We start from the raw sequence: 23,797 nt of genomic DNA on the forward strand, positions 1-23,797 counted from the left end.
CGCCACGTGTTTTGTATTTGGCTGGCCTGGCTTAACGCTAGCTGAGCGCCTCTTTATCTCTTACTGCGCTGTTGCTATTTATCCTGCTGACAGTGGCACCATTAGTCATCAGCAGCATGGTGGGGATGGGGCTGTGGCAGCACCGATTACACACCGCCTAATGTTTTTCCTTAACGCACACTAGCAGGGACCAAAGATAAACCCAAGCTAACGTAGACGAATACCCACACTAACCTTTTGAATATTTTCATACCCTTTAAATCAATAAGAAAAGGACCATAGATGAACTGTTGTTTCATATACAATTTATTTCATTTGATAAAGCCATAGGCTACACTTAAGAGTGAGACCAAACATTCTAGAAGAAATGTACATGTTTCCTTCTTTTTTTTTTTTTCTTACAGTGACTTCTTAGAATCTTTACAAAACATCAAATCGTCGTTGGAATAAAAACAACCCCACTCACTGATCACTCCACCCTCTCATATTACTGGGTCTGCCAACAATAACAGGAGGGGTGTACTCCTGTCATGGAGCAGAGAAGTAAAGCCCTGCATGGCCCTGAGACACACTTTATTTTGAGGCAGTATCAAGAGCCAATGGAAGAGGAATAGGGCCACATGAAAAAAAAAGTTTTATTTTTGTTCTGAGAAAAAAGTCAGAATTCTGAGATTAAAGTCAGAAATCTGACTTAAAAAAAATCAAAATACATTTTAACATCCCCGAAAAAAAATGCACGTGGCCCTAATCCTCTTCCGTATATAAATATAAGTGTTTCCCTAACAACATTTCTCTCTTTTTTTTCACGATGCTCAAGGTTGTATCCGGTATTATTTCCCACTAACTTTGTCCCATTTTACCCTTTCAGAATGCTTTTCGTAAGCAAAGAGATTATCATCGAGTTACAAAACTGGCAGATGTAAAACGGCCTTTCCAATCTTCCTGAACTGCACAAAAGTAATTCCACGCTTGAAACAAGGTAACACTCATGTTGGCGGCCTTGCACATACAGTACAGTAGTTTCATAAATACTGCTAAGTACTAAGAGACATAAGGGGAACCCCTTTCTGTGCAGCTATGAAAAGAATATGTCATTCATCGGTCTGTACAGCACTTCTGGAGAGCAGTAAAGCAACAGAAAACTGCTTTTAAAAACTATTTGAAAGGACTTTAAAGTAGAAAAAAAAAGAATGGATATTTCTTTATTTAACCGAATACATAAATGACAAAATACCCTAACATTGTCTTTGTGTGTTGAAAAAGTTTTTAAGAAAATTACTGAACATGCACTCACTTTATTTCATATTATACAGTCATATATACAGAGTGGATTAGAGGCTTGTAGTGGAGAGGATTGAGGCTTTTTAAATGATTGATGAGTATTTTAAATAAGGGAACTAAGCAACACTCTTCCCAAAAAGATAATTTTTTTCCATTGATTTCTAGACAAGAAGGAGTATATTCAGAGGCACACCAAGTCAGATTTTTAAATTTAGTAGCACGGATTGATCTTTTCCTGGCTTTCCAAACTGTTAATCTTCCCTATGATTGATTTCTCTCAGCCTGAACGGCCACGAGTGGATTCAACCTGCGGAGGCGGTGAACAAAAATCACATTTTCTGTTGGGCTGCAGATTCATGATCTCAAAAGAAGAATATACAGCCTGTGATGTGCTTTGTTAGAAACCCCACACTTTCCACACCGCCACTGTATTCACTCCAAGGCAAATGAATTGAGGCATTGTATCTGTCCTTGATGAGCACTGCAGCTCTGGGACCTTGGTGAGTTTCTGCTGAAGAAAGCATGTTTCTTTCCCCTGCGAGTATACACAGAATACATTGCTGAAGAATCAGCTGCATACAGATTTGTGATCGTTGTTTAAAACATAAAAAAGATGCAGATGAATGTAAAAACGCTAAGGAATCCGACCCGGAAAAAGATTTCCAGGGAAGAATTGCTGGCGCTTTAGCTTCATTCCGTGCACTCTCAGAAGAAAAGGAACATTGTTCTTTTACTGGGCATAGACCCATTTGCAAAAAGTTGAAATCCTTTTTTTCTGAGGGTGCATTAAACGAAAGAGTAAGGCAGTGGAAGAAGAATGAGCCTGAAAGCAGGGTTGTGTCATTTACAGTATCTTAAGAGTCGAACAAAGCATGAGTTATAGTAAGTCTTTTTTTTTTTTTAAATAAGTGCTGAGACCAGAAACAATGGAGCTGCTTAGATCTACCCATCAGCCCCTCTTTGCTGAACGTCGTGAAGCAGACAGTCAGACACAGCAAGAAAAAGCTACGCTCCCCAGCACAGTTTACAGCACCGTGCTCTGAATAAGCCATTTCTAGGCGTTCTGGATTTGTGCACATGCTCGCACTGTGTGGGAAGAATAGCTTTTTATGCGGTGACACACATCATGTAATGCAATCCTTGTGTAATCTATCACTTAGGTGTAATAATGTCTACAGCTTGCAGCTTGGCTCGTTGGAGCAGTCATTGTGGTTCCTGTCCACGTCCCTCTTCTTCAGCTCCCTGCCCGCCTTGTGCTGCTGGCTGCTGTGGCTGTGGCCGTGGGGGGGGGCCGCCGCCGATGGCCGCCTGCCGTGCTCCTGGTGGTTCCCGTGGCTCTGGTGATGGATGTGCTCTTTGGCGCCGCCGTGGGACTCGTCCTCGAATGCGGCCCCTCCCTTGGTGTCGTCCAGGGCTTCGAAGTTGTCGCTGCTGGTTCCCTCTCTGACGGCGCTCTCCGGCGCCACCTGCAGGCGGGCTCTGACGCGGTGGTGGCGCGAGCCCACGTCGTCACTGAAGTCGATGACGCGGCACTCGTAGGTGCCCTCGTCCGACGTCTTGACCCGGGAGAGCCGCAGTTTATGGGAGATGTTGCTTCCTACAACCTTAACAACCTGGTAGAGATAAAACCGATGAAAATAAATAAATAATTTGATTACTCCGGGAAATAAACCTACTTAATACAAGCTTGAAGAACTTTTGGTGGCCACATATTTGGCAATTACAGGATTATGTCAAAAATATCATTCAAAAAGCTCCGGAACAGGTTTGGTTCCAGGATAAGAGATCAACTCAGTGAAAGCACCGCCTGCTGACCAATCAGAGCTCAGTGTGGGGAGTTGAAAGCGATCAAGTCATATTACAGGAGAAAGGAAATACAGAAAAACTGCCGTCGCAGGAAAGACGGCCGGCAAAAATCACCGACTGTGTGAACGTGAACATGAATAGAATCACCTCCCATCTTCAGAGCAATCTGACTATTATAACATTAGCGTCAAGAACGCTTACTTAAATATCGGCCACAACATAAGTAACCGGATCAGAGTAACATTACGTAGCCTTCAGTCCGCGGCACTGTGAGTGCAGACATCAATGTGTCCCATTATCATTCATATCACATCATAATGTATCATATATCTCCTTATCTGAGTCAGCTGAGCCGTATCTGACCGTGCAACACTCACAGTGTCACATACTGTATGCAGAAGTATTATTTTAAGCAACACATTAAGTTGACGAAACACTCGAGACAAATGTAATTAAAGTCAGATCCACTCGTGTCGGGGCAGTGATATCATAAACCTGCAACACTTTTTTTTGTACCAGTATTCACCTTGCAGGTGCAGCTATGTGGCTTTTATCCTGGATAAATATATATATATATATATATACTATACTATGTGTTTTTTTCGACATACTTTACTATGGCGTTTTTTTAATATATTTTAGACATACCATAAATCTCGTTTCTTTGCATATTTTCGACATGCTATATGTTGTTTTTCTTATATACGTTGTTTATTGTCGACGTACTATACTATGCCGTTTTAAGAAATATTTTCCACATAATATACTACCTCGTTTTTTTGCGTATTTTTGACATACTTTACTATGTTGTTTTCTTATATATTTTTTACATAATATATGTCGTTTTCTTATAGATTTTTTCGACACACGATACTACGTATTTTTTTTAAATATTTTCGACAGTTATTTTTGTCAGTTTTTTTTGTATATTTTATAAATAACTAGGTAACTATAGAATAAATAGGGTAAGAGAAAATCGTATACTTGTATACTTTAACTTTTAGTTGTTTTAATATGTTCATTTAGGCAGATTTAGTAAAACACTAAATGTCTCTGAACTCATAAATAATGCATATTTTGGAAGACAGATACTGTACATGCAGTGATAGGGAGGTACACAGAATATGAGAGCTTCAGCAAAGATGTATTGAAGCCTGGATTCACTCTAGAGAAACTCTCAGCAAATTACTCCTACACACACACAAACACACACACTCAGATAAAGCTGCTGCTTAAAAAATATATTTGTGGCTTTTAAAGTAGAAGTAAAAGCTTTGCAAGTTCAAAGATAAGCACTGTTGAGATGATGAGAGTCTGGGGACATCGTGGCATGTGACGCACTGAGATATAAATACAGTATGTGTGTTTGCTGCTCCCTGCATGTGTGTGTGACAATTAGTGGAAGCTTAATGCTGTTTGGTAGCACTATTCATCAGCCATGTTTTCATACTGCTGGGCCAACATTCATTATATACATACACATCATAATGATTTTCAAACTGTACAGCCTGCAGTGTCACACACACACACACACACACACACACACACACACACACACACACACACACACACACACACACACACACACACACACACACACACACACACACACACACACACACACACACACACACACACACACACACACACACACACACACACACACACACACACACACACACACACACACACACACACACACACACACACACACACACACACACACACACACACACACACACACACACACACACACACACACACACACACACACACACACACACACACACACACACACACACACACCACAGCTGGTGCTTTCATTATAGCGAATCAGCAGCATCTAGCCTCATGGGAGGAAGAAGAGAGGCTCCATCTTTGCGTATGTGATATTTTTAACTAAACATAGCATTTTATTTTTACATACATAACTGCTTTGTGGCAATTTAAAGGGGCCCTATTATGCTCCTTTTTTGGTTCTTTTTTTATTGTGTGCTGCTTCTGGGACCGTGGGATTGTAGCCTTTGCAGACCATTTACATGCACAAAAACCAATGAAACAATACAGGAAAGGGAAACCCCCAAAAAGCACAACTGGGCCCTTTTAAAAAGTAGACAGTAGCATGTTTTGGTTATGTGCAGTAGTTCATACATCCTGCTGAATTCTACAATAAAAAAGAAGTAAACATTTAAATTGTCGTCACTTCTCTGTTGGGCCTGGCTGCTTGTTGTGGGAAAGCTGTGTGCCTCGACACCGGAGAAGATATACAAAGTTCTGCTGACTTCCCACACCGTCCCCTTCATTGTTTATTATTCAGATTGGGTGTGTACTCATAAAGATACAGGAAGTGTTTATGAGAATCCAAAGATGATGCACTGCAGGTGGTGCCCCCTTAAGGAGGACCCTCCGCCCCCCACATCAGCGCTGCCGGCTCTTCAGCTGACACTGTGATTCTACATCCCATAAAGGACGGAGCGTCTACGGCAGCTGAAACTCAGATGTGTGTAACACAGCATAAGTACAACATCTGCTGATCATTCAGAGCAGGATGTTTTCGTGTTGTGGCTCATTTCATAATATTACACCAAGGATAAATAAGGCTTCTCTCAGAGAGGTTTAACAGATTACTTACACTTATTTTTGTAGCATCCTTTGGCGTCTCCTCATCAGGAGCCACCTAAAAAAAAGTGATAGTGTTAAAAACATACAATGGGAATATATGAATCCAAAATTCAACAGAAAAAAAGATCCCATTAATCCATGCGAGAAATGTACTACATAATGATTTGTTGGTTTAATTGAGCTAGGATTTCCTCAAATGTTGGTTTTTAGAGCATCATGCTTTAATCAGGAATGCTGTTTACCCTTTCTATTTTATAGCTGCATTTATCATTTTGTTTTTAATTTAAACATTGATCAAATAGTTTGTGTTACTGTAGCTTTGTCAACAATCTAGCAGCTTATTTTTCTCTCTTTCTTGATGACTGAAAAAGCTTAAAAGAGTTAATACTGGACCTGTGTTTGTCTGATGAGTCTAAATGAATGCTAATGTCTCTTTGTGTTGCTAATGCTAACACAAAGCAAAACACATTTTGACTTGGGAAATGGTCATTGTTGCTGGACTGTCTCCCTGTATTGATTATTCTCCACCCCCTAATGGCCACCCATGTAATAATTGTAATAATAATAATAATAATAACATAATTCAGCTTCAAAAAGGAGAAATAAAAGCTTTAATTTAAAATCACAGTACATAAAGTGTTGTAAAACAAAGAGTGACCTTGGGAAGGATAATTTTATTTCAACTTGGATCTTATTTTTGTACATTTCAATTGGTACAAAGGGTAGGAAACATCATCGTTTAAACAATCATCAACAGTTGAATAATCTAAAGTACATATTGGGAAATGAAAACAACAGTGGGCAATGAGCTCTGGTAACAATAATGCATTGCACAGAAAAGCGGTCTGATCCACAACTGCAGTAAGAACGTTAAGTCAGATTTGAACCATGAGGGATATTTACTACTGTTTGAGTAATCATTTTGACTTTAAGCTTCATTTTCTTGAGTTGTTGATTGTTTAACTGCTTGTGTTTCTTTCCCTGTCAGACATCTTCTTTGAGCAATGTTGCAGTGTTCGCCTTTAGATTATATAACTAACTTTATTGATCCAATTTAAATTAGCATTAGAAGGCATTCAGAGTTCCTGTTATGGTCATACCTCATTGGTTGTCCAGGGCTGTCTGTCCGTCCAGTCCGCATGGTTCCTGATGTACCACCACTGGATCTCCAGAGAGTAGGAGGGGGTACCGGCCCCTCTGAAGGAGCAGGCCATCTCCACGTCCTGACCGCTCTGAGCCATCATATCGTGAGGCACCTCCGTGAACATGGCTGCACAGAGACAGAGACAGTCAACAGGTGTCAGTGTGATAACACATAGTAGAGTAGATAACTTATGTTAATTACAAGTTGTTTTTAATTTTGGTGAAGGCTGTATGCAGTGTCTTTTGAGTAAAGATCCTACATCTAGTATTTTAACTTATAAAAAGCAACAAAGGCTGTCTGCATCAGCATTCAGGAAGATCCATTTTCACTGTGAACTGATTACAAAGAGGGTAAATAGGTACCTTTTCATAAGGCTTGATCTGGAATGTTGTGAAGATATACAAAGTCAAAGAAGACTTAAAGTACAGGTTTATACAGGATTACGTATTATATTAGTGTTAGTTTGTATAGAAAACTTGGAAAATGTCAGATTGTCGACGACACTGGGAGAGCGCAGATGCTGCATTCAAAGACTTCTTAGATAAGTCGAATATGTGACACCACCATTTCGTCACCACATGAATTGCATCACGAAGGTTGAATCTTACAATGTTAACGAAAATGAAACCTAATCTGTGCATCTGCCCCGTGATTTGGATCCCTACGGAAAGTGTGGCTGCCATTAGACGCACTGAACAGCTGTTTGTGTGCTTTGGAGATGGTGTGGCTGGAAAATCTCTCTCCAAGAGGCACCTGGCAGGATGGCTCTGCGAGTGCATTCATTACACATGCCTATGGACGGGCGGAGAGAGCCCTCCCCACTGGGGTCCGTGCACACTCTAGACAGGCTGTGGCTGTGTCAACAGCCTTATTCAGCGGTGTGAGTGTAGAAGATATATGCACGGCCCCTTCATAAAGTTGTATCTCTTGGACATGTCTGGCTCCTTCTCGTCGTCTGTGCTTGCCGGGCAACACATGACTGGTGAGAGGGGGGGGGGGGCTGTGGGTCAGTAGGTATCTGCCCCCCCCCTGGACATAATGCACTTATGTTTTTCCCATGCTCCTTGGGGACCTGGGAAACATGGTGCGCAGTGAGCCCCATACAGGGCTGGAGGACTCTCCCCACAATTGTTTTCCATGCACACTCTACACGAGGTAAGCGTGTGTGAGTGTGCCTTATCCAAGCGGCGGCCCCCGACTTCTCCACGGTTACAACCGGATGTGAGGAAGTGGGGATGCGGTGGATGTTAGCCAAAAGCCGGCCAGGGGCAGTGTGATGGGTCGATGTTGTTGGACGACAGGGCGTTTATACATCGGGGCTCCACCCACTGTACCCAGAGTCCAGTAGAGGGCGGAGCCTGTGTGATATATAACGGGGGGTTACGTATGGTAACCCTAATTATATAAGCACAGGCGGAGCCCTCTACCTGGGGGCCCTGTCTTTCCTATGCCGCTCGCTGAAGAGGGTGTAGGATGACGGTCGGGAGGCGTAGCCGCCTTATATACTGTGGGCCTGCGTGCGCATTCAGGTAGGTTCGCCCCGATTGGCCGGCTACATTTATGCAACTCAGTAGGTGAATGCACGCATAGCATGATAGAGAGTAGTACCCATAGAGTCCAGTAGAGGGCTCTGCCTGTGCTTATATACTAGGGTTACAATACGTAACCCCCCCGTTTCTTCATTGGCCCATGCTACACCTTTCCACAAAGTTTCATGACAATAATTGCCATTATTTTTTCTGTAATCTAGAGGGAACAGAAAAACAGACCAAGCCAAAACTCAAGATCCTTGGCAGAGGTAACCATGTCAACTACTCCAAAGGCATGTACTGTACCATTTATAGCAGTGTTGTTGCAGCTGATATCAAATTGCCAGCTCTATCTGTTCCTACAGTGGTGAACTCGTCCGGCATCTCCCCCTCCTGTGCAACTTTTTATTCACCACACCTAAAGCGAACTTAGAACATTTGTCATGGGTAATTTGTGCTGTTACACTGAAGTAGTTATGGTTCTTACTGATGTCCAGAAGTCTCCAGTCAGTGCATTACACGTCTCTTGTGCCAATTTCTCTGCTTCACTACCATACATTTAATGCTGGAAATCTGTCCTGGCATTACGGGAGGAAGTTAGGGTTAAACTTGGTAACAGGATTCAATTTCATACTTTCTTTTGTTACACATCAATGTTGACTGATTTACGATAAACGTATTAACTTTAACAGCCCTACTAAGGAATGATCCTACAGGAGAATCTTAACAAAACCCAACTTGCTTGGAGATGGACGTCTCTTCTACTTTACTAAGCCTTCTGCCACTGTGAGGACATAAAATGGGTGGATCGTTAGAAATGACAGGTTTCCATTAATTATAGTATGACAAGAAAAGTGTCCTCTACACTAACATTTCCTCCCGCAAAGAAATGACAGGCGATGCCAGCATCAGGAAGAAAGATTGTTTGAAAGGGGCAGGGTTTGACACGACACCTCTGCTACAAAAACATAGCAACAAAAGGCCAATAGCAAAGCCTTGAAAACAATTCAAAAGACATCATTTAAACAAACAAGCCCATCATGACCTCAATAGAACTCTGGTGAGGAAACCATGAAGTGAAGTCGTTTTAGCTTTAGTGACACCACGCAAACATTAAAGCTAAATATACACTTACTGTTGAGCCCTGCATGCTGCTACTTTGACTGAATGCTCACAAGCAACTTAAAGCATATAGGGATTGTGCTAATTAAACGTATTACATAAACATCATATATTAGCCTGCTTATCATTGTTTAAAGAGACCTGTTGACTCTTCTTGTGTTAATCACAAAGCTGTCACTTAGTGAGCACCAATGTCACTTTTTAATGGCATTTGTCAATGATACTATTCTTATTCTAGTGTATGTAACTCCTATTAACTATTTCTTCTTATACTTAAGCAATAGCTCACGACAGGCCGTGGTATATGGTCATTATATTCGCTTTGCGTCGGGCCGAACAACTCCCCTTGGCTGTGATATAATGACCATATATCACGTAGCTCTGCATGTCGTCGTTTAGGAGCTTTTCTTCTGGAGATAGGCACTGCTCAATCCACTCCTCCATAGTAAGGCCACCCCGGAGGTCGAAGTTAACCTTAAATGTTTCCATCTTAATCTTTGTTAGTTAGTTAGTTAGTTTCGTAACGGACGTAATGTAACAGTTGTAACGGTTGTAGCTTTTTCTCAGACGTGGAGGGATACTGACTTGTGAAAAGTAACTACAATTCTACCCGTGATATACGCTCATTATATCACGGCTAAGAACCAATCAGATTGCTTGATTTGACTTATCCGTTTTATAAATATTTGTATATCTCTCAAAGCTTCTGCAACGACCGGATTCACTTTCAAGGGAAATATGAATGTGAATCTTGTTTTATAAAGATTACTAAGGTACACAATGGGTCAGTTGTTCATCTCTTGTGGACGTGAACGGTCACACCTTGTGCTGTAAACTCATGTCTCATAAAAAACAACCCTAGGGTTAGGGATCCCGCTCTTTTTTGTGTGCTGGCAAGGTACAGGCAAGTGGGAGAGTGATCGGGAATATGGCTCCAGCTGAATGGTGAATGTCAGTTATCGTTGTTTTGTCCAAACGGTATTACAGTTCCCTGGGTTGTAAAGAACTTATAGAAATCCCTAAAATTGGCAACTCATAAATCACTGCTCAGTGAGCTCTGCAGGATCAGAACAATCCTCTTACTTATACATCTTTGATTCCCTTTTTTATTGTGTATATCTATCTGCAATATCCTTCTCTCGTGATCCAACTCAAACCACAGAGTCAAGTTCAACAGTCAAACTCAAAGAGAGGATTCATTATTTTTATACTAAAATACTTATTTTTAAGAATGGATTTTCTTTTCATCAAGACTATGTTACTTGTAAAAAGATAGCGGGAATTTCCGGAATAGGAGTGGCACAGTGAACTCGTTAGTTCCTTAGACATTTGATTCTTTACCGTACAGAGCATAGTTTGCAGACATGAGTCTTGCTTAAAGAAATCTTCACAGGCACATTTACTGATTGTTTAAGCCTTTAAGCACATCTTACAGTCTTTTTGCCATATAGAGTTACAGAAAGAAATGGTTTCACTTGATGGATTTTGCTATTATTTGTACAGCATGTACTATACAAACAACATCAAGAGTACAGTGCAAGTTATTGCAAAGCACAATGTTAACTGTACTTTCAGTTCATCAGGATTATTCTTTTTGCAGAGACTCATCCCATTTTTGATAGGAAACGAGCAAAACGCTTCACTTTCTGGTCCAGCAAACAGAATTCAGGCCAAACTACACTGAACAAAAATATAAATGTAACACTTTTGTTTTTGCTCCCATTTTTCATGAGATGAACTCAAAGATCTAAAAAATGTTCTATATACACAAAATAACCATATTGTTCACAAATCTGAAAAAATCTGTGATAGTGAGCACTTCTCCTTTGCCGAGATAATCCATCCCACCTCACAGGTGTGGCATATCAAGATGCTGATTAGACAGCATGATTATTGCACAGGTGTGCCTTAGGCTGGCCACAATAAAAGGCCACTCTGAAACGTGCAGTTTTGCTTTATTGGGGGGGTCTGGGGGGGTCCGAAAACCAGTCAGTATCTGGTCTGACCACCATTTGCCTCACGCAGTGCAACACATCTCCTTCGCATAGAGTTGATCAGGTTGTTGATTGTGGCCTGTGGAATGTTGGTCCACTCCTCTTCAATGGCTGTGCGAAGTTGCTGGATATTGGCAGGAACTGGAACACGCTGTCGTATACGCCGATCCAGAGCATCCCAAACATGCTCAATGGGTGACATGTCCGGTGAGTATGCTGGCCATGCAAGAACTGGGATGTTTTCAGCCTCCAGGAATTGTGTACAGATCCTTGCAACATGGGGCCGTGCATTATCACGCTGCAACATGAGGTGATGGTCGTGGATGAATGGCACAACAATGGGCCTCAGGATCTCGTCACGGTATCTCTGTGCATTCACAATGCCATCAATAAAATGCACCTGTGTTCGTCGTCCATAACATACGCCTGCCCATACCATAACCCCACCACCACCATGGGCCACTCGATTCACAACATTGACATCAGAAAACCGCTCACCCACACGACGCCACACACGCTGTCTGCCATCTGCCCTGCCTGAACAATGAAACCCGGGATTCATCCGTGAAGAGAACACCTCTCCAACGTGCCAGACGCCATCGAATGTGAGCATTTGCCCACTCAAGTCGGTTACGACGATGAACCGGAGTCAGGTCGAGACCCCGATGAGGACGACGAGCATGCAGATGAGCTTCCCTGAGACGGTATCTGACAGTTTGTGCAGCAATTCTTTGGTTATGCAAACCGATTGTTGCAGCAGCTGTCCGAGTGGCTGGTCTCAGACGATCTTGGAGGTGAACATGCTGGATGTGGAGGTCCTGGGCTGGTGTGGTTACACGTGGTCTGTGGTTGAGAGGCCGGTTGGATGTACTGCCAAATTCTCTGAAACGCCTTTGGAGACGGCTTATGGTAGAGAAATGAACATTCAATTCACAGGCAACAGCTCTGGTGGACATTCCTGCTGTCAGCATGCCAATTGCACGCTCCCTCAAAATTTGTGACATCTGTGGCATTGTGCTGTGTGATAAAACTGAACATTTCAGAGTGGCCTTTTATTGTGGCCAGCCTAAGGCACACCTGTGCAATAATCATGCTGTCTAATCAGCATCTTGATATGTCACACCTGTGAGGTGGGATGGATTATCTCGGCAAAGGAGAAGTGCTCACTATCACAGATTTTTTCAGATTTGTGAACAATATTTGAGAGAAATGGTTATTTTGTGGATATAGAAAATGTTTTAGATCTTTGAGTTTATCTCATGAAAAATGGGAGCAAAAACAAAAGTGTTGCATTTATATTTTTGTTCAGTGTATGACCTTTGCATTTGGTTAATTTAGTCTTAAGCTAGAATTCGGCTACACTAATGTGTGATTCTAGTCCTTGGAGAATAATACAACGTTTCTAGCTGCTAACTTGCATTCTGCTGTTCCATTTTGTTCCGCATTTCTGCTTCAAATAAAAAGTATTTTTCTTTTCTCTCGTCTTTTTTTCCCTCATTTTGTGTTGAGGTAATACAAAATAACGGGTACAGGTACATTTAAGGTAAATATATCCAACCCTGGGTATAGTAGAAGAAGCCTTGATTTACAAGAAGCACTACAGTTTATTTAAAATCATTATTAAAATATAGTGAAAATCTAATTGCCTTAAGGCAGGACTGAAACTCTTTCATACAAGGTGGATGCAATCAATAGTTTTTTAATGAAAGGCAATGACTAGCTCCAGAAATCACTTTATACAATTAATTGGAACTCCACTTTCAACTCCACTGTGACTGATTCGTCATGTGGGAATTCCCATGAAACTACTTTGGTAGATCAGATGTGTTTTTTCAATTGGGGAAATCCTGGGTCTCAGATTGATTCCAGAGCAAGATTATCAACATGTGATTTATCTAAAATTATCTATTCAACACCACTGAAGTGTATCCTCTGTTCTGAGTGTTTTCCTGACAGAAAGGTGACACTTCACAGGAGTCAGTGTGTTTGTAATGAATCAGCCAGACTTGTGTCAACTTATGACATCTTTCACATTTGCACCTGCTTCGTTTTAACCAGTCAATAAAAACGAGTCCAACCTGCACCAACTAAGTACGGTTCATGGATTCTCCTCCACTCTTCAAGCACTGAGGCGGCGCTATGGATCTGTCTTGTATTACGAGAGCAAGTACAAGCCTCAAGTCATACATCCCTCTTGTACATTGATCAAATCCGCTTGTATTTTTCATTTGTGAAACCCGGAGCGCACAAGGTATCGATTTGGTATTACACGGCCAGAGCCAGCAACAATGCCCATGGCTCTTTGCTTGTTGATAATATTCAAAGCTGGGACATAAAACAAACTGCTGTGTATGAGAAAGAGCCTCTGAAGTTGCTCTCAGCAATGATAATCTGTCTTTCCCCACTTAGCTGTGAAGCGCAGAACACCACATCCAACCATTTGGAGAATACAGATGCGTGTGATAGCCATCACTAGTCCATTATAATGTAACACAGATAATTCCCACTGAGCAATTTACAAAATCCACGCAGTAATTGCTAATTTGATCATGTGATATGTTGTTTCCGACCTTTTTCTACACATATCTGATGCTCAAAAAAAATATTTGAGTGAACAAAGAATAATAAAACCACTTTAAATGTAATCTTCTCCAGCTCTGCAAATCTCTATATTCCAGTGATTCTGGGGTGGCTATCTAATGCTGTATCTCTCAGTAATAGTCATCTCTAAGATCCACACTGTCATTGTTGAGGCCATAAAAGGCTGCTCACCCTGAAGCATTATCATTATCTCCAAGATAAACATTGAAAGGCTCTCAGGCGATCGCTGCAAATCAGTGCTTGAGAGCTACAGTACGGCATACCTCCGCGAAAACCCATTTACTGCGGGAGGAAGGGGAGACGGATGTAGACATGACGATGAGTGTTCAGGAGATTCTGTGTGTTTTTGCGCCATGAGCATACAAATAAATCCTCACCAGAGATTGAGTTAATGAGTGGGTTGGCGTTTATGAGAGTGAGCCTCTGTGTTTGTGAGAGACTAATATATCGCAAGGATAAAAGGGACAAATTAATATGAGCCTGTGCGTGTGACAGAAAGAGAGAGGCAGGAGAAGAGGAGGAAGATGAAGGACAATGTGTGAGGTAGCAGATAGCTCTGGGCGGGTGCTGGGGGGGGGGGGGGCCTTGTGATTGTTTATTTCTTTGACAAATGGAATGTGGTAATTACAGCCGTGATAAAAGGATGTGCAGGACATTATTATTTCTGTCTTTCTCCCTAGGCCTCCAACTTACTCCGTCTATTAGCTCGTTTACAATGGGTGTAATATCAGTGTGAATTGGTTGTAACACGAGTATAATATGAGTGTAATGTGGTTGTAATATACACGTTCCATGGGTGTAATATGGGTGTTCAATGTTTTATTATGGGTGGAATATATGTGTAATATGGGTGTAACATACTGTAGATGTTATATAGTTATAACATTGGTGTGACAGCATTGTAATATGGTTGTAATATAGCTTTAACATGAATGTAACATGGGTGTAAGATGGTCTTAATATAGGTGTAATATAGGCGTAACATGGGTGAAATGTGAGTGTAATATAGGTTCAAAAATATAGAAAAAGTATACCCTAAGTGGGCGATATATCTCGGTGATACAGAGTGTATGTCAGAAAAACAATCATGAAATTGTGTCATTTTAGCCTCGACATATAAAAAAATAGCAATTAATTTGCCAGTATATTTTCACGTGCTTGCCCATTAAGGGTTAGGAACAAGATGTATATTTGGCCCGCTGTGACTCAGGGGTAATGCGTTTATCTACCAATCAGAGGGTCTGTGGTTTGATTCAAACATGTCCTCAACGTGGAATCACACACTCCAAAATGACAATGATTTAAAAAGAAAGAAGGATACTCTTGTACATGAAGGACAATACGTTTCAATACAAAATCCCAGGAGTTACTCCAAAAGTAACTGCTCTGTATACTGAACATAATGCACACACGTTTAGTTTAATGAGTAGGTGGGCCATATTTGTGGCAACAGACCGGCCAATCAATAAACTATGGACTGAATATTTTGTCTTGTCAAACTGTGAGGTAACTAATAACTTTAAAGCTCCACTAATCAATATTTGTATAGCAACACTCAATCAAATTATCCTAAGAAGGGGTTGGTCGTAGTGATGAACCCCCCCAGAATAAACCCCCGACTCTGCAGCTTCACAGAGCTTATTAGGGGCTTTTGTCAAAGTTGAATAACAGCCAGCTCTACGTTTTAATGACTAGGGGCCAATTAAGAGAACGAACATGGGATTGAAGGCAGCACAGGCAAATTGCAAACATATCACAACTACAATGAACTGCCCAGTTGTCTACCATCATCTCAACCTTACAGCACAAGCAGTAAGTAACATTAGTTGCCATGCAACGATTAGGATTCTGCAAGTTATCATTTCTAAAGTTGCTTCACGTGACCAGCGGTGGCGGTTGCCGAGCGCTGCGCTAAAAGTTCAAATCATTTTGACATTGTTTACAGCTGAACCTTCAATGCGTAACCAATCAGATAACAGTCACATGAAGTTAAGCAAGCTAGCAGGGTTAGGGTTAGGGGTAACTATAGAAACGTAACTAACTAGCTGTAAGGCAATGCTCTGTGCCCATCCTCAGGTGAGCAAATAGCATACTGTGTATCATGCAGCAGCTTAACCCGACAGATGGCATGCAAGGCGCAAATTGACGCAATAGCCGACTACCAAATGAGGCATTTGAAAGTCGTAAAATGGACGGTGGATGATTAAAATATAATTCATGAATTTCCTTTCATGTTCTCAGGGATGCACACACTGTTTCTGAGGTCCTCCACTGGCTGGAGCTCAAGCAAACTAAGCTCTACCCTTATTGTACATGTCACAGTTGTCCCAGTTTTGTATTTACCACGCTGAAAAAGTGAAAATAACACATGGTTTAACAAGCAGTCAGCCCATCAGTTAACTTGAAATTCTTAATAGAAATCAAAACGTAATTGTGTTGGTTCATATGTGCTTTGTACAGTTGACAAATGATTGCAAATGTACCTGTAGTAAGCATTAGCACATCAGCTAAGAGCACAATGTAAATAAGACCACTTGTTTCTCGTTTGGTCGTGGTTAACCTCTTCCAACATGTGCCAGACCAGTCAGTCCGTTAAAACTGATATCAATCTAAAATCAAACTCCTTGGATTAGTAACTGTATTTTTTTTAAATGCTGGGAATATATCCTGTATTTTGATGCAGATTCATAAATAACCATGGTTATTCCTTAATAGTCCCTTTAAAGGCCACCACTGCCTCGGTGCATCTATTGTTTGAAGAATTGGAAGGGTAAAAACAAAGATGCTGAAATAAAAAAAACATGACACAAATCTAGTTGGCAACACAGTAAAGAAACTAAACAAGTATGAACTGTGTAAAGCTAGCAAAATTAAAGACACTTGATTGTAGTCTCAGACATAATGTTCTCCTTTTTTACTGCCACAGTGTTAAGCAACACGATCCTGTGAGACAAGTAGAACATTAACATATGCCTTCTTCTACTTGTTATTTGTTGCAAAATAGACGCCGCCTGCAGCATGATGGGGCAGCCCGCGGCTTCAGCCTCTGAATGCTAATGCTGCTCAGAGTGTGAGATGGCTGTGGTGCATCGGGCCGCATACAGTGCTCTCAGGAGCTTTTCACCGTCTTCAAATGGCTTCATAACAACAGATGAGGAAATGGCAAGTTCCTAGTCTCTGTTATTATGGTAATCAGCTGATGTATGGGCCCCTCTCTGGGAAGGAGAAGGGAATATATTGTTGTGTTGTTTAATTACACCTCTGCTAAATAGAATTGTATTTTCATTACGACCCCAATTTAACTAATATTCCCTAATGCATAGCCTCTGTATATTTAAATGTAAATACATTTCCTCTTCACTCAAACGGTAGAAGGTAAATCTATTGTGTTTGCATATTTTAAAAGTCTGCTGAATGGCTTAGAGGAAAATAGCCTCTGAATCGAATCCTCAAGCCCACAGTAAAAGGAGATCAATTATGTATGCTAGGAAAAAAAACAAAGTATTATTATTTTTAAGGAAATACATTCCTCAAGCTCTACTCCACTCTTTAATCTTTTTAAGGACTCTTCAGTAGAGAGGATGCAATTCAATCTGCAGCTACATACTTACAAGATGTTTTTCCAAGCACCCCGGTTCATCATTTATTCTTTTAGATTTAAAATAAAGTTTTGAAATCCTTGTTGGATTTCATTAAGAAGTTAACAAGAAGAACCACTTGCATCATAAGTGTGTATCTTATCTAAGATCAGCAGATGGGAAATTGTGCACCAGCAATGTATGTAGCCTACACAGTAAATAAGTAATTCATAAGTCAGTATACTTGCTTCATTTACAGAGATTTAATCGAGAGCGCAAAGTTGTTATTTGAAAACTTGTTATAAAACGAAAATATAGAAAAAATGAATCCGTATTTAATGCCAACTCAGAAATTGGGCGAAGCCTGCGAGCTAGTTCAGGCAGTCAACTCGAGCACTTATGCTGCATTCCTACACTGAACAAAAATATAAATGCAGAAGATCTGTAAAAGATCTAAAACATTTCTATTTACACAAAATAACCATTTCTCTCAAATAATGTTCACAAATCTGAAAAAATCTGTGATAGTGAGCACTTCTCCTTTGCCGAGATAATCCATCCCACCTCACAGGTGTGGCATATCAAGATGCTGATTAGACAGCATGATTATTGCACAGGTGTGCCTTAGGCTGGCCACAATAAAAGGCCACTCTGTGCAGTTTTGCTTTATTGGGGGGGTCCGAAAACCAGTCAGTATCTGGTGTGACCACCATTTGCCTCACGCAGTGCAACACATCTCCTTCGCATAGAGTTGATCAGGTTGTTGATTGTGGCCTGTGGAATGTTGGTCCACTCCTCTGCAATGGCTGTGCGAAGTTGCTGGATATTGGCAGGAACTGGAACACGCTGTATTACGCCGATCCAGAGCATCCCAAACATGCTCAATGGGTGACATGTCCGGTGAGTATGCTGGCCATGCAAGAACTGGGATGTTTCCAGCCTCCAGGAATTGTGTACAGATCCTTGCAACATGGGGCCGTGCATTATCACGCTGCAACATGAGGTGATGGTCGTGGATGAATGGCACAACAATGGGCCTCAGGATCTCGTCACGGTATCTCTGTGCATTCACAATGCCATCAATAAAATGCACCTGTGTTCGTCGTCCATAACATACGCCTGCCCATACCATAACCCCACCACCACCATGGGCCACTCGATTCACAACATTGACATCAGAAAACCGCTCACCCACACGACGCCACACACGCTGTCTGCCATCTGCCCTGCCTGAACAATGAAACCCGGGATTCATCCGTGAAGAGAACACCTCTCCAACGTGCCAGACGCCATCGAATGTGAGCATTTGCCCACTCAAGTTGGTTACGACGACGAACCGGAGTCAGGTGGAGACCCCGATGAGGACGACGAGCATGCAGATGAGCTTCCCTGAGACGGTTTCTGACAGTTTGTGCAGAAATTCTTTGGTTATGCAAACCGATTGTTGCAGCAGCTGTCCGAGTGGCTGGTCTCAGACGATCTTGGAGGTGAACATGCTGGATGTGGAGGGCTAGTGTGGTTACACGTGGTCTGTGGTTGAGAGGCCGGTTGGATGTACTGCCAAATTCTCTGAAACGCCTTTGGAGACGGCTTATGGTAGAGAAATGAACATTCAATTCACGGGCAACAGCTCTGGTGGACATTCCTGCTGTCAGCATGCCAATTGCACGCTCCCTCAAAACTTGCGACATCTGTGGCATTGTGCTGTGTGATAAAACTGAACATTTTAGAGTGGCCTTTTCATTTCATTTCATTTCAAACCTTTATTTATTCAGATTGGTCCCATTGAGATCATAGATCTCTTTTTCAAGGGAGACCTGCAGCATATAGGTTCCACATGAAACATAAAACAATAAAGGACATTATACTTACAGGATACATAGTTATAGACATTTACAAGTGCCCATTGTATCAGCAAGCATTTCATTTACCCTAGCTTTAAAAACATGCAGAGGAATGAGATTGCTTTTATTGTGGCCAGCCTAAGGCACACCTGTGCAATAATCATGCTGTCTAATCAGCATCTTGATATGCCACACCTGTGAGGTGGGATGATTATCTCAAACAATATTTGAGAGAAATGGTTATTTTGTGTATATAGAAAATGTTTTAGATCTTTGAGTTCATCTCATGAAAAATGGGAGCAAAAACAAAAGTGTTGCATTTATATTTTTGTTCAGTGTACATAACGCCCCTTGCCACTCTACAACCAACCAAACAGAGTCTCCTTAATATGCCGCTCTATTTAACCTGCCAGATCTCTCTCCATGTATTGCTTGCTGCTGCTATTGCAGCAGCTACTTCCACGTCGCTGCTGCTTGCCTGCCCCACCACCACCCCAGCTTCCACCCCAGCTGAGCTTCCACCTGTAGGCTCGGGGGTTAGTTATTTAATCATCACTCATCGTGCTATGTATATCTGTGGAGTGATGAGGCCCGAGCCTAGACGCCAAACTCAACTATGCTGCTTCTAATAAACATGTTAAAGAAACACGTGAGTTGTCTGACTGAACTTCCTTTATGTTAACCTTGACAAACTCAGTAAAATCTATATTTGCAAAGTTTTCATTCTGCGAGTACAGTGTCGAGATGTCCGTTTCAACTTATTGAGCTTCCAAGGTTTTCAATATTTTCTTTATTAGTAGGCTTTTAACGTTATACTAAATTAACTAATTATTGGCACAATAGGGCTGGAGAACTCAGAAACAAGCTGAAAGACACTAAGCATCGTTAGCATTCCATCAGTCATATTTTCCGGATATATATTCATCTTTTATTCATCTTGGGTTTGGTCTCCTCCAGCAACATTTTCTCAGTAAAATACATGGTTCTTCCTTCTTCGGTTGCTACAAGTTTGACTTGGTTGCCCAGCAAGCTGCTTACTTTCTAAACCATTTGGTTCAAGGTAATACTTTCTCTACCATTTGGTTCTATGCAAGCAGGCAACACATTGGTTTCTTGTAGCTTTTCAACTGTAAAAGACACAAATCTTTAAATAATAAACATATTTGGGGGGAAATTACACATTAACTAGCAATAATGGGTCTTCGGCAGGTTTTGGTTTGAAGTGTGCTCAGCATTCAGCCGCCCTCTTTCATTACAAGTACACATATTTGCCAGCATCCCATTAAATAGGAATCAACCCTCTGCATGCATAGTGCATTACCATCACATCGGCAGCCCACACTACTGCTACCAACTGAGTTAACCAGCAGATAGCAGCCATCACAACACAGTGAAAGATGTGTTAACTGCTACTGCTAGTCTTTGCTAGCCAGCTGTTACATGTGGGGTGTAGCTCTAATTGGCATGCTGAGTTGTATTAAGCTATTCCAATTCATCGTCTATTGCAATAGATGTCTTTTATCAATTAGCTGTTCATTTTTTTTTGTCTCCAAATCACATTGCTGGTAAAAAAAAAAGATTAAGAATCTTTCCCCATTAGCTAACTTGGTAGCTCGCTAACACCACATGGCATATTAAACAGTATTTACATTTGACAAATTAATGTATTTATATCTGCTAATAATATAGGAAAATATATGTTTTTACCTGCATATGGCATGGTAACAGCATGAACAAATAACTCTAAATATTTATATTTGAATCTTTCCCCATTAGCTAATTGCTAGCTCGATAACTAAACACATGGCACATTTCAAGCTATACAGTATTTACATTTATATATTTGACAAATGAATGTATTTATATCTGCTTATAACATGGTGAAAGATCAGTTGTTACTGTATATCGCATGGTAAACAGACTGAGGAAATAACCCCTATTTTAGAACCTTTCCCCATTAGCTATTTGCTACCTCGCTAACTTACCACATGGCCCATCTATATTTGACACATTAATTAATTTATCGGCTAATGATTTGTTAAAAGACCTGTTTCTATCTTTGTAAGCCCAGCGAAGCAAATTTCCGCATATATTTCTATTTTCTTCTAGTTCTTTGCATAAATTCTTGCAAATTCTCATACAACTTTTCACCTAGAATATGCAACACAGTATCACATGTATATTCCCGCATGTGTATATTTCTGTTCTTCCACCTTCACCACCCTTGGCTTTCTCAGCTCGTCCACTAACGCTCAGTCTCCTGCTGTTTTGGCCCAAATCCCAGCTGCCGGCCTGCCTCCCCACAGCGTAGGTCAAACAATGTTTTCCCTCTTAATCAAATGAAAAAGGTTAAAAGGAGAACATAGCTTCCTGAGCCAGAGGGTTCAGCCGGAACACCAAGGACGAGTCATTTTATTCCCTGTAATTCAACGTAACAAAAGGTGCCACCTCTGCAAGAGAAATGATTACCACATCAACACTCAAGCGATTACTTCCTCGCAAAAACACAACGGGTGCAGGGAGTTCAGAATAACAATGATGCCTTTGTAGTACAAAAGCTGTTGGAGGTGAAAGTATCTTATGTTTCACCATACGTATATATCCGAGAGAGACATCAGGCGCATGAAGAGGGCTACTTGATCATTCAAGAGATTGCAAACAATATCTGAAATAACAATATGCTGAATAACCCGATATGGCAGTACAGTAACATTCAATTATCGGCTAATTGTGTTTGTAATCATAGAAGCAGTATTTCTCTGTGCCGCGCATCATCAGCTATACAACTCCAGTCTTTCCTCTCCATAGCAATCAGGTCTCGTTCAGAGCTCCTGTTTTGAATGCAGAAATGGGGCTATTTTTGTCCTTTGCGCTGCATGAAAAAAACATGCAGCGTGTAAGGTGCTGTAAAATGTCTCCAATCTTAATTGGAAACAGTGAGAGGCACAGAAACAGACTTTCAGATATGAGAGATTGTTAACCAGTGGAGATGGGAAAAAAGTCTCCATCCATAATTGATTGTTGTTGCTTTGACTCATATTTACACATCCACCTCATACATTTATATTTTCATCTTGTTTTCTTCATTTCAAACCTTTATTTAACCAGATTGGTCCCATTGAGATCATAGATCTCTTTTTCAAGGGAGACCTGCAACACGTTCTTAATTTCTTTGTATTTGTTGTATCTTCACCAAATATTTTTTTGCTGCGAAAACTCAGATCTCCATGAGGTAAATTCAAATGTCATCTCATCTCATTTTTGGCAACGTTACAGACTGTTAACATTCTGAAGAGAATATAAATAGATACTCATAAACCTTTGAAGATGCCCATGTAGATACATTGATCTTAAACACACTTGATTGGACAAAGTGATTCTTATGACTAGTAAATGTGAAAATAAGGAAAGATAAGGACACGGAAAAGTTGAAATAAAGTGGGATATAAAGTGAGAGGAGCTGACATTTAGGAGCTAATATGTTGATGACAGCCAGACAGTCTGGAAATGCAGAGACACTGGGGACATGAACACACAGCTCCCTGCTTCCTTTAACTGCAGCCACAGTATGCTAAGGAGGGAGATCTGCCCGCTATCTGCCCGTTGCAATTCACAAAATATATTGTGCTAATGACAGCACAAACACGGCCATAACGTTTTGTATGGGACTGCAATTTGCCCTTTTCGTGTGTGATGCAAATATCAATTTTCCAAGTTGAAATAGTGTCTTTGCACCAAGAACACAGCAGGCAGAGCAATGGCAGAGAGAAAAAGAAAAAGACCATTCGGACCACGAGCTACAGTTGATGGGCGACAAGGTGCTGAGGAAACAACTTCCAGCCTGGGATTTATTATGCCAGTCAATCAGTATTAATGTATGCATACTTACTCTATTTGCTAGGCAGGGCAGTTAGTAGATTTCATTCTTTGTGGGTGCTTTGAGAGTTTCTATTTGTCTTATTTGAGAACGTTGAGCAGGGTGCAAAAGCCCAAAAAAACATTTGTTTATTCCGAAGTGCACTAACATTATCAGTACCTGAATCTTTAAGTTATGATGATGCTTGATTTTTCTTGTTTTTTTGCATTTCAATGCATTAAGAACGAACAAATAGACAATTTCAGCTAATCCACTTTTAGAACAAATTAATTAATGCTTTTTCAGTCTTATTTGTTTATGTTTTATGGCCCTCATTGCGGTTGGCTTTCAGACGGAGAAGCATTCATTTATGAAGCAAAAAAAGCTACCATAAACATACTTTAATTATAATGCTCATAG

At 41.0% G+C, this 23,797-nt stretch overlaps 1 protein-coding gene across 1 annotated transcript in view; it reads right to left on the minus strand.

Annotated features, from left to right (window-relative positions):
* Window positions 1-298: 298 nt before the first annotated feature.
* Window positions 299-23,797, minus strand: part of vstm2l (V-set and transmembrane domain containing 2 like) — a 52,142-nt gene continuing 28,643 nt past the window's right edge. The window contains exons 3-5 of the mRNA XM_034086257.1: window positions 6,810-6,979; window positions 5,720-5,764; window positions 299-2,894 (exon numbers count right to left, since the gene is read on the minus strand). Of these exons, the coding sequence (XP_033942148.1) occupies window positions 2,454-2,894; window positions 5,720-5,764; window positions 6,810-6,979 (656 nt within the window). The 3' untranslated portion in view covers window positions 299-2,453. The remainder of the gene's footprint in view (window positions 2,895-5,719; window positions 5,765-6,809; window positions 6,980-23,797) is intronic.

This window comes from Pseudochaenichthys georgianus, chromosome 7 (genome assembly GCF_902827115.2).
Source record: "Pseudochaenichthys georgianus chromosome 7, fPseGeo1.2, whole genome shotgun sequence".
Lineage (NCBI taxonomy): Eukaryota > Metazoa > Chordata > Actinopteri > Perciformes > Channichthyidae > Pseudochaenichthys > Pseudochaenichthys georgianus.